Here is a 12,459-nt window from a genome sequence, read left to right as displayed (position 1 = left end):
TCCCCAGAGCTTAGAACAGTGCTTTGCACATAGTAAGCGCTTAACAAATGTCATCATTATTATTATTAGATAGGCATATATAATATTTTATTTTAAACATATGGATATATTAGATATGTGTCCGTGTACCAATGTACACCCCCACTGGTTTCTTCCCTGCCCCTTCTAACAGCCCACGAAATCCAGTACCTTTACCCCTGGCAAACAAGTCACCATGTGGACTTCTGAAACATCACAAATTCAGCCACTTCATTGTCATGCTCAGATAGGAGCCTAGAAGTCAGAGGACGTGGGTTCTAATCTTGGCTCCGCCCCTTGCCTGCTGTGTTGCTTGGGCAAGTCACTTAACTTCTCTGAGCTCAGTTTCTTCACCTGTAAAATGATGATTAAAAACCCTGTCTCCCTTATAATAATAATAATGATGGTATTTGTTAAGCACTTACTATGTGCAAAGCACTGTTCTAAGCGCTGGGGGGGATACAAGGCGATCAAGTTATCCCACATGGGGCTCACAATCCTAATCCCCATTTTACAGATGAGTTAACTGAGGCACAGAGAAGTTAAGTGACTTGCCCAAAGTCACACAGTTGACAATTGGCGGAGCCGGGATTTGAACTCCTGACCTCTGACTCCAAAGCCCGGGCTCTTTCCACTGAGCCACGCTGCTTCTCTAACTGTGAGCCCCATGTAAGACAAGAACTATGTCTGACCTGAATATCTTGTACCGATCCCAACACTTAATATACAGTGCTTGACACATAGTAAGCACTTAACAAATACCACTATTACTATTATCTAATGATCGAATTGCCCACTACCTCCATCCGCTTCTGCCTATCCTGAGGGGAACCCCTTCCTGGAAGTAGGCCCTCCAGAAAAATATTTTTGCTTAATTTCTTTCATGTGATATTGACTGTGTTTGAAACCTGTTTTCCACAGTTTTTGGCAGATCAGTTGTAGCTACTATTAAGTTTACACAAACTTCCATTAACTACGTGATGGATGGTTAACTGAATATTCTGTTTGTTTTATTTTAGAGTGGTCTGTTTCTCGTAAGTAATGGTTTTTCTATTCTGGGTTGTTTGTGCATTTACATAACAATGATTCTATTATTTAAAAAATATAAAGAGACCAAATAAGAAAATAGTAAACTCTGTGGTTGAAGCCTCATGAAATGTCATTAATAACAAAGAGCTCAGTTACAGATGATTGAGTTTTGCAGATCAGCAAATTGGACACCATGAAGCTAAATGAAAGAAGGGTAATGGCTGAATTAAGGAAAGTTATTCCATGAAAGCAGCGCAGGCTCACAGAAGGGAAGGGACCGCAAAGGCCATCTAGACTGTCCTTCTGCTTCAAGAGATTTTAACCTAAACTTATTCCAGATAAATGCAGGCAAGGACAAGGGAGTTTACTTGAGTTTTAAAAACCTTTAGGAGAGTGTATTCCACCCACCTCTGGAGAAGCCTTTACCGATATTTAATACTTACTGTAAGAATCATTGAATCTAAATCCCTCCTATTCTAATCTAAATTTATTCCCCTCCTCCATTCATTTCACTGGGTCTGTTGGATTTGAAGCCTTCTCCTGTCACGTCTACCCTAAGGAAGGGTATTTTCACCACTTACTGTTTCAGAGGAACGTTCGCTTTCACCTGCATTCCACAGAGGGGAAGCTGTCACTGAGCCCCTTAACACACACTCACCTTGTGTGGGCTCAAGGAAGTGGCCACCATTCCTCCCTCCTCCTTCTGCCCCCACAATTCAGCACATTAGTCACACTGATAGAAAACATCTCAGGTTTTTCTAGCCAAAAGTCCGTGCTCCCCCCTCCCCTCTCCATCCCATGGTGGACTAGGATTCTTCAGGCCAGTCCAAAGGGTCTAGAAGACTGTGGAGGAAGTTGGGGGAGGAGGCCCAAACCATCAAACCCGGCGGAATTAGCTGTCCATTTCGGCTCTTGGGTGGACAGGAAATGTGCATAGGAATACTACTACAGGTGCTGGAGATGCTATTCCTCCTCAGAGTACTACCATTCAGGAGTTGAGTTTGCAAACAAGCGGTTCTTCCTCTATGACCCTCCCAAACCTTCCCAGAGGCCACTCTCCTGTCTCTAAAACAATGGCAAATAGCCACATGGAAGACAATGCATTTGTTAAGCATCTGGATAAGCTCTATCTTGCCCAATTTATACCGATATGGAACAAGTGTCATATGCTTGTGGCGAGCAGCTTGGCCTAGTGGATAGAGCACAGGCCTGGGAGGTGATACACTGGCTTCTACTCCTGGCTTCACCCCTTGCTGCTGTGTGACCTTGGACCAGTCACTTCATTTGTCTGTGCCTCAGCTCCCTCAACTGTAAAATGGGGATTCAGAACTTTTCTCCCTCTTACTTAAACTGCGAGTCCTTTGTGGGACAGAGACTGTGTATGACCGGGTTATTTTGTATCTACCCCAGTGCTTAGAACAGTACTTGACACATAGTAAGCCCTGAAGAAGAAGGAGAAGGAGTCAGAGAAGAAGAAGAAGTTCAGAAAGAATGGGGCAGTTGGTATTCCTCCTTATCTTTCCCTCTAGGCTTCAGCAGTTTAGAAGAGAATGATAACATTCATTCATTCATTCATTCAATCATATTTATTGAGCACCTACTGTGTGCAGAGCACTGTACTAAGCGCTTGGGAAGTACAAGTCGACAACATATAGAGACGGTCCCTACCCAACAACGGGCAACATGCCCTGATTCACCTCCCTTGTCAAATTCCCAAACCTTTACCAACGTAAGCATCACCCTTATGAATGCCACCATCGTCATCATCATCGTCATCCTCATCACCTCCTTTGAATACAGGCTTCCTGAGGGACAGAAAGTCTAAGTGACCTGTCCAAAGAATACTCATCTGGATGCTCCCCTATGCCTGGAAATCCCACATTGGCTGGGAACAGATGAGAGGAGGGACCATTGTGGCCTCTTACTTCCCTTTCCACCTTTCCAAAAGATCTGCCCTAGAAAAAGCTGCTCACAGGAGCCGGGACCATGACTCCACATGCTTGTAGTGACAGAGGCAGCTAGAGGGTTCACCCTGAAGAATTCAGAGCCGGGACAATATCAACCCTGAGCCTGTCCTGTCCCAAGCCACTTTCCATATGTAGATGTGTGGTCATAGGCCTCAAGGAAAGGAACTTCCTTGCAGGACCACTATACTTCAAGCGCTTAGTACAGTGCTCTGCCCGCAGTAAGCGCTCAATAAATATGAGTGAATGAATGTCCATGGAGAGGAGTAAGTCCCTCCGCTCTTTGCCCCCACCGACACTCATGCCCCTAACCTATGTTTCTAGACCATGGCAAGGGCATGTTTTCTTGATCCCATTCATTCGTTCAATCGTATTTATTGAGCACTTACTGTATACAGAGCACCGTACCACCCCTGACACCCTGTCCTAAAGTAGAGCGGGGGTTGGGGGTGGGGGGAATGGAGACATAATTCCGTTCGGTCTGAGTAGGGAACACCGGAGGACTGTTTCCAAAACACAGGCCAGGACGCCAACTGCAATTGGTTCCCTAGCTTCTATTCCTGCGGAGAAGCAGGATCTGTGGCGTTCACACACAGCCCCTCTCAGACGTTTCTGGAAAATGGGACAGGCCGATGGACCGAGACAAGCCCATGTTACCACAGGGATCATTTACGAAACCAAGAATGTAACTCAACTCACTTTGAGTCTATGTTCTAAGTACTCTTCTAGAATGCTTCCTCCAGTTATGAGAAAATGAAAGCTAATCCAATGAACCTGTTGAATAAGGGCTGAAAGAACCTGATACCATGTGTTATAGAGAGCTTCAAATCACATTCATAATACATTTACCTCCAATTCATTTTCTGAAACTACCTAATGTATCAGGGGCATTATTAGGTGCTTATAACCATGAACATAAAATTGAATTTTAACAGGACCCCATTTTCTTAGGGGAGAGAGTAAAAAAGACTTTTAAATCTTGGTAAAAAGAATTGATTTTCAAATACCCTGATGTGCAATGGAAATGACTGCCTAAGTCGTTGAGCATCAGGTTTCAATTAGAGCTGGGAAAGCATGTGTTGCCAAGCACAGAACCCACTCAAATCTCATGGGTTCGGGATTTCAGACCAAACCTGACCCTTCTGGGGGTTAAGTTAATTTATTCTTGGCAAAACAGAATTCATTGTTTAAAAAGAAAAGGATTAGAAAGGCTTATAATAAAGACTTGTAACACTTCTTGGACATCAAATGTCTCTTACAAAACCCAGTTTTGATGAGCTAAGTGTAAATGAATCAGAAACATACGGATTAAATTTCCCCTCAAATACAAACGTATTTTGAAAATTAGCAGAAAAAGTGCCTGGCATCATGTGCTTTGAGTTTGGCCAAACCCAAAACATTTGAAAAGCAGTTAAGGAGCTTGACAAACCCAAACTGTGGCCAGGTTTCCCCTTCCCTTGTTTGTTTAATAATAACAATTAAGATGCAGGAAAAAAAAAGTAATTCTGCTTTTCAAAAACACCTCACTGTTGGTATGTTTCGAGCCAGGGTTTTGGAAAACCTGGCACTTGCTTTATAAAAGTTGGCTTTTGTTCTAGCCATTTACGTTCTTTTCCCCCCCACTTTAGATTTGCTGCTCCTACTCCATCTCCCCACCACATCAGCCCCCGGAGAATTCCAGCCTCATCTTCAGTAATGCAAAGGTCCCAACCTCCCCATGTTCAGCAGCCTGCAGGATCACAGCCGAAGTCATACCAGCCTATAGCAAATCCTTCTTTCCAGCCGAACAGCATCCACGTCCACGGTAAGAGCAAAACCTACTCTAGAAGGTTGGTCTCTGCTACTGTTGTTGATCGAGCTTCTCCTGGTCCGTTTTAATGTCTAGCCCTTGTACGGCCACCCTCTTTGGCATGATGGGGCAGATCCACTACCCCAGGGTTTCTTCCTGACTCCTGGTTCATGCCTCAACCCAGAAATCTGGGACACGGATTGGTCGTGAGGATCCTCAGTGGATATGCCCGCTCACAAACGTGAAATAAGGATGGCCCGTTGGATCTTCGAAGGCTCACCAGGGCACGCTGGTGCCACAGGCGGCATCCTGATCAGATAACACAGCTCCAGTAAGCCACCAGGTCTCTCCCAGGATACGGGGCCTTTCCGAGACGGCTGAAAGTTCCAGATCCTAGAGCTGGGGTCGGTGGCCTAGGTCCCGGTCCTGTCACCAGGCTCTTCGGGAAGTTCTGGTTCAGGATCACAGAACTCAGGAACCCCTCCTCAATGGGGCGGTTCAGATTCGGGATGAACAACTGCCAGGTCTTTAGTCCACAGGATGACCGGGGCTCAAGATCTCAGAGCATGGGAACTTAATGATAATAATAACAATAATAATAATAATGATGGCATTTATTAAGCACTTACCATGTGCAAAGCACTGTTCTAAGCACTGGGGAGGTTACAAGGTGATCAGGCTGTCCCACGGGGGGCTCACAGTCTTCACCCCCATTTTACAGATGAGATAACTGAGGCCCAGAGAAGTGAAGTGACTTGCCCAAAGTCACACAGCTGACAATTGGCGGAGCCAGGATTTGAACCCATGACCTCTGACTCCAAAGCGCATGCTCTTTCCAGTGAGCCACGCTTCTCTCTGGTGTGTGTGTAGTGTGGTGGTGGGAGGGAAGTTCAATACTAGAGGTGCAGGAGCTCTTCACCGGGAGGTGCGAGGCCTGACTCGGACCAGGCCGGGAGAGTCCGTCCCCTTGTCTCTTCAGGCAAGGAGGGGCAGACAGAGGAGAAGAGGAAGAAGGTTCATCAGTAAAATCGAACGCTTTTTCTTATTAAACCTATTTTTTTCTTCGATTGGTTTTCGAACCATTGGTACCAGTCAGATAGTTATGGTGCATGGCTCTGTGACGGTTCTTTCACAGGTCCCAGTAGCTTTGCAAACACCACTTTGCTCTCACAAAACTCCTGGGAGATGGGAAGGCAACATGGTGTGGTGGAAAGTGTATGGGTCTGGGAGTAGAGAGATCTGAGTTCCAGTTCTTTCTCTGCCCCTGGCCTGCTGTGTTATTTTGAGAAAGTCACTTAACCTCTTTGGCTTCATTTTCCTCCCCTGTAAAATGTGGTTAATAATAGCTGCAGCCCCCACAACCCAAAACTGTCCTGAAGGCAGAGGTAATGCCGGACTGCTGAGAAGGAGAAATATCAGGGCCCGAGAGGTAGATTTGGGAATCATCCCCGTAGAGATGGTAGTTGAAGCCATGGGAGTGAATGAGTTCTCCGTGGGAGAGAGGGGGAAGGTGGAGAATAGAAGGGGACCCAGAACTGAGCCTTGAGAGACTCTTACGGTTAGAGGGTGGGAGAGGCAGAGGAGGAGCCCGAAAAAGAGACTGAGATGAAAATGAGATAAAATGAGATAACTCATATGAAAGTGCTTTGGAAAACAAGGAACACTGAAAATTCAAATACAGGGGAGAGATAGATATTATCTATTTCATAAGATGTGGAAGCTAAGACCCAAAGAGCCGAAGTTATTTGCCCACATCACACAATAGGCTGGTAAAAAAGTTGGGACTGGAACTTTGACTGTGAGCCTCATGTGGGACGGAGACTGGGTCCACCCTACTTAGCTTGTATCTAACCCAGCACTTAGTACAGTGTCTGGCACACAGTAAGTGCTTAACAAATATAATGATAATGATAATAACAACTCAGGTCCTGTGATGGCCAGTCCCACATTTTTGCCTTAAGGCCAGAAATAAGTCAAATAGTATTATTATCCCTAAAGCTAAACAAGTAAAAAAAAATCAATGTTGACAAGCAGGCAATCTTAAATTTAAATGGAAACTCATCAGTGGGAGGCAGAGAGGTATTGAGATAGGTGATGAAACAAAAACCAAAGAGATAAACTTAAGAAGGCACTCAGGCAAACACCCATAATAATAATAATAAATAATGATGGCATTTGTTAAGTGCTTACTATGTGCAAAGCACTGTTCTAAGCACTGGGGGGATACAATGTGATCAAGTTGTCCCACGTGGGGCTCACAGTCTTAATCCCCATTTTTACAGATGAGGTAACTGAGGCTCAGAGAAGTTAAGTGACTTGCCCAAGGTCACACAGCAGATATGTGGCGGAGCCAGAATTTAAACCCATGACCTCTGACTCCAAAGCCCGTGTTCTTTCCACTGAGCCACGCTGCTTCTCATGAAGCACCGTAACAGCCTTGAGAGACTCCCACCCGGGGAGCAGTCTTTAAAAGAGACTGAGATTGAGAATGATAAATGAGATAACATGTGAAAGTGCTTTGGAGAGCAACTGAGGAGTCATATTTTTGTTTGTATACTACACCATACATGTACTGTCCTCTGGTCATCCCCATTTTATCAATGGAGAAACTGAGGAATGATAAAATTAATGACATTTATTAAGCATTTTTTAAAAAGGCATTGGTTAAATGCTTCCTACATTCCAGGCACTGTACAAAGCACTGGAGTAGATACAAGCTAACCAGGTTGGACACAGTCCATGTCCCACATGGGGCTCACACTCTCAATCCCCACTTTACAGATGAGGTAACTGAGGTACAGATAAGTTAAATGACTTGCCCAAGGTCACACAGAAGACCAGTTGGGGAGCTGGGATTAGAACCCAGGTCCTTGCCTCCCAGGGCCGTGCTCTAGCCACTAGACAAAGCTGCTCCTCACTTACAAAGTGTTGAGCGCTCTACTAAGTGCTGGAGCGAAATTCAAATACATTGAATTTCCTGGCCCACAGCAGGCTCACAATCAAGAGGCAAAGAGGACAGACACTCAGAGAAAAAATAGCAGGGTAAATTCAGCATAAGACCATTCAGCAGTAACTGAGACTACATTAAATAATAATAATAACAATAATAATAATCAGAATAATAGAATGAGCAGAAAGCAGCCTGGTCTAGTGGAAAGAGTACAGGCTCTGCCGCTTTCCTGTTCTATGACCTTAGACAAGTCACTTAACTTCTCTGTGCCTCAGTTTTCTCATCTGTGAAATGGGGATTCAGTAATTGTTCTCTTTCCTCCTTAGACTGTGAGCCCCATGTGGGACAGGGGCAGTGCCCAATTTGGTCATCTTGTATGTACCCCAGCATTTAGTATGATTCTGGGCCCAAAGTAAGTGCTTAATGAATTCCACAAGTATTATTATTATTATCATTATTATTATTATAATGGCTATTAGTAGTATCATTATCTATCGTGTGATGATTCTGGGGGGGTTCAGTCCTAAAAACAGGCCAAAAAGTCATGTTAGGAGCACCCAGATCCCCATTAGCCTCCGTTGGGTCCTAAAGACCCTCACGTCTTCCCTCCCGAGACAGGTAGGATTTGGGGATCCCTGCCTAATGTACCCCAAGTCCTTGCTCCCTTATTATCACCACCCTCCCCTGTCTCTAACCTTAAACATCTTCCTGAAGGTAAGGGGATCATTTGGGAACTAGCCTCCCCTCTCCCTCCATGGCTGACTATAGGAAGCTAATGGATAAAGGACTTCCTCCTCTTCCCTCAGCTACCCAGGTCTGCACATTTCCCTGACACCCAGAGCTTCTTCTCCAGCCCTGCCCAGGCAGACACCAAGATCAGAGATCTCATTAACTTTTAATAGACTTCTTGCAAGTATTCTTAGCATACTAATTTGGTAACAAATAAGCAGAATTTTGATCCACGCTGTCTTTCCCTATCTCTAATACTTTTCCCCCTAGGACAATCTTTACTTTCCTGTAGGCATCCCGGGGTTCATGTTCCTCTGGATCTTTCCTCGTGGCTTAGTAGAAAGAGCACGGGCTTGGGAGTGAGAGGACGAGGGTTCTAATCCCGGCTCCGCAACTTGTCTGCTGCGTGACCTTGGGCAAACCACTTAACTTCTCTGTGACTCAGTTCCGTCATCTGGAAAATGGAGATTAAGACTGTGATCCCCATCTGGGACAACCTTGTGTCTACCCCAGTACTTAGAACAGTGCTTGGCACATAGTAAGAGCTTACCAAATACCATAATTATTGCTGTTTTTTCCTTTCATCTCTTGGGTTGTCCCAGTTTCAGTCTCATCCTTTCTGGGTCTTTCAGATGCCTGGGTAGATCTGTGTCATTTCTCCCCTTCAGGGCAGGAGTCTCGCTTCTCTGCAATCCTTTCCTCTGGACCCCTAACATTTAGGGCATCCTAACCCTGTGGGATCACTTCTCAGATTGCCCCCTGAGTCCTGTATCCTTCCAGGGTCACAGCTCCAGTCTTTCCTGTGTCCTGCTCTCCTAGGATCATGACTCCAACCTTCTCTCCCCTCCCAGAAATATCTGAGGATTTCCTTCCCCCAACTCCCTGACCCCATTTTGTCCTTCCATTTAATACCATATTAAGCTGTCACTAAAGTTAATGTCACAGTAGCTGCTCAGTTGAACTCCCTTCAAGGCGGGGCAATTAGAAATCCATCTCCTGGGTGCTTCCTCCCTCTCCTGGGACTGGGGGCTAGTTGGACTGACCACCACAAATTGTCCTGTGGCTGCTTACTACTCCAGGCAAAACAATCTTTGGCATAAACAGTGCAAGCTTCCCGGTCATCTAATTGTTGGAAAGGCAGGTGTCTGCCTGCATTCCATGCCTGTAGGAGATGGAGCTTGGAACCAGGATGATGAGCAGAAGAATGATGTTGGGAAAGTCAGAGTCCCCCCCCCCCCCACTCCCCAACACACAAACACACACAAACGCTGACAGTGTTTGACACATAGTAAGCACTTAAATACCATCATCATCAGCCCAGGTGCTCACAGTCTCGGAATACTCTCCTTCATTTATCCTCAGGCTCAAGACTTGCCGCGGCATTATTGACAAAAACTGTGCCTGTACTTTTAGGATCGTGACTACAGCAAAAGGATTCCTGTAATTCTGTGTATTTACAACTACGTTACACTGAACCTTCAGTAGACTGTAATTAAGGCCAAAATGAATAATTTGGCTTTTTTTTTAATGGTATTTGTTAAGCATTTTGCCCTGTTCTAAGCTCTGGGGTAGATACAAGATAATCAGGTTGGACACAGTCCCTGTGGTATATAGGGTTCACAGTCTTAATGCCCATTTTACAGATGAAGAACAGAGAAGTGAGGTGATTTGCCCAAGGTCATACAGCAAACAGGTGGCAGAACTGGGATTAGAACCCAGGTCCTTTGACTCCCAGACTAGTGATCTTTCCACTAGGCCATGCTGCTTCTCAATGGGGCTTTGTAATAAACACCCCCTGGTGCTTTTGAAAAAAAAAACTTTAAAATACTCTATGGGCATCTCTTTTTGAAAATAATAACTATTGTCATTATTATGGTGGTTCTTACTAAGTTTCCTATTTGTCAAAGCAATGTGCTAAGTGTTGCGGTAGATCTAATCAGATTAGGCACAGTGTTTCCTGAAATGTGTGCCTTTAAAAGGCAAATGTACACTTCTGGATCATTTCTCATTCAGCAAGGAGGAACCAGGATGTTGTTAGTGATTGTTAAGCATTTGGATAAATTCTCATTTTTTTTTTGCAATTGAACATCTATAACATTGTGAGCCCGTTGTTGGGTAGGGACCGTCTCTATATGTTGCCAACTTGTACTTCCCAAGTGCTTAGTACAGTGCTCTGCACACAGTAAGCGCTCAATAAATATGATTGAATGAATGAATGAACATTGACAAGCTCCCTTTGAGTGGAATTGCCCAGGCAATTTCTGGCTGGACATTGGAGTCAATTGGTTTTAAATGTAAACTGAAGTATAACTCTTTTAAATCACATGATAATAATCATAATAGTATTTGTTAAGTTCTTACTACGTGCCAAGCAGTGTTCTAAGCACTGGGGTAGATACGAGGTAATCAGGTTGTCCCTCGTGGGGCTCACAGTCTTATTCCCCATTTTACAGATGAGGTAACTGAGGCAACAGAGAAGTTAAGTGTCTTGCCCGAGGTCACACAGCGGAGAATTGGCAGAGCCGGGACTTCCAAGCCCGTGCTCTTTCAACTAAGCCATGCTGCTTCTCTCACATGAACTTCTTCTTCTTCTTCTGCCTCTTGCCTTTTCATTCATTCATTCAATCGTATTTATTGAGCGCTTACTGTGTGCAGAGCACTGTACTAAGCGCTTGGGAAGTACAAGTTTTCATCTCTGTGATCATTTTCCTGCCCAGAAAGGCTCCCAGATTTTGCCTGGCTCAGTTGTCTCCAGAGCAGATATTTTTTAATTTTGTTGTGGCACCAATTGGAAAGCTATTTTCAGATTTCCATCATGGATCCTAACCAACTGTTCATGGCCCGTTACCAGTACAAAGCGATATCTTGTGGTATATGCCAGTATAATTCATGTGCTACAAGTGACACAATAAAGTACTATCCACCTCTTTTACATTCTCTTGGGCAGCCCCACCAATTAGAATTCATTGATGAACGGCAAGCGACGCTCTTTACTTTGCTGGGGTTACTTCTCAGCATTTCTCCATCATTGTACTGAGCCACGTCTAACGAGAATTAAAGATATTTGCTGTTTTTTTCTCCTTTAAAAATATTTCTCTCATCTCTACTGATATCCATAGAGGTTCCTGTGCTTGAAAAAAAAATGAGCCTGAATCATTCTTTTCACTTAGGGTAATAATTTAAGAAACTCCTCAAAAGCAATGACCACAACAAAGCTCAAATCCAAAAGCGTAGTTTTTCCCCGGTTTAAATGCAAAACCGTGGCCAGTAAAAGATGAGTTTTTACACTATGGTAAGAATCGAGGCATGGCCCTGGCGATTGTCAGATACAAAATGATAGCTCGTTGAATCAAGTAAAAAGTTATTCCCGAGTTCTGCCTTCTTCAGTATTCAATACATAGCTATACACACACAGTTGGCTATTTTGGAGGTCAGCTGGGTGTATTCTAATTCAGCTCTACAGCATGGGTTTGGAGATTGTTTTTCAAAATATTTTTTCGTAAGCATGAGGTGGGAGTTAAATTTCCCTGCCCGTGTGAAGTGGCACAGACGCTGACAATAACCAAATTGACCGCCCTACAAAGCCTTTGATTTATCATCTCTCTTTTCTCACAAAGGTTAAATAAAATAACCCATAAGTCTCGGAAAGTTCAGCTGGTGAGTCAGAGTGATTTGCATAGTCCCCAGGGTTCTTAGCAAGTGTTGCACCAAAACTAGGCTCTCAGTTTCCCTTCTGAATATCTGATGTCTTTCCTTAGGATACTGTTCCTCCAGTGCTCACTCTTGATTTTTTTTTTCTAAAGTTCCCAGTAACCAGCACAAAGATTTCAATCATCTAAGGTCAAGCCATTAGATTGCATTAGAATACCATGGAGCTACTTCATCAGTTTTGTCTGTTTGGAATATATCAGGTGGCTGTGGGAAGCGGGAGCCGTCTCTGTTAGTCTCTGTCTCCCGCAGTTCATAACCTGCCTTCTCGT

At 44.3% G+C, this 12,459-nt stretch overlaps 1 protein-coding gene across 1 annotated transcript in view; it reads left to right on the top strand.

The window, feature by feature from the left end:
* Positions 1–12,459, top strand: part of GLIS3 (GLIS family zinc finger 3) — a 478,530-nt gene that overhangs the window by 439,878 nt on the left and 26,193 nt on the right. The window contains exon 11 of the mRNA XM_038769989.1: positions 4,640–4,815. Coding sequence (XP_038625917.1) covers positions 4,640–4,815 — 176 coding nt within the window. The remainder of the gene's footprint in view (positions 1–4,639; positions 4,816–12,459) is intronic.

Source organism: Tachyglossus aculeatus, chromosome X4, assembly GCF_015852505.1.
Source record: "Tachyglossus aculeatus isolate mTacAcu1 chromosome X4, mTacAcu1.pri, whole genome shotgun sequence".
In the NCBI taxonomy this organism is placed as follows: Eukaryota; Metazoa; Chordata; class Mammalia; order Monotremata; family Tachyglossidae; genus Tachyglossus; species Tachyglossus aculeatus.
This window is presented reverse-complemented; position numbering and strand designations above follow the sequence as displayed.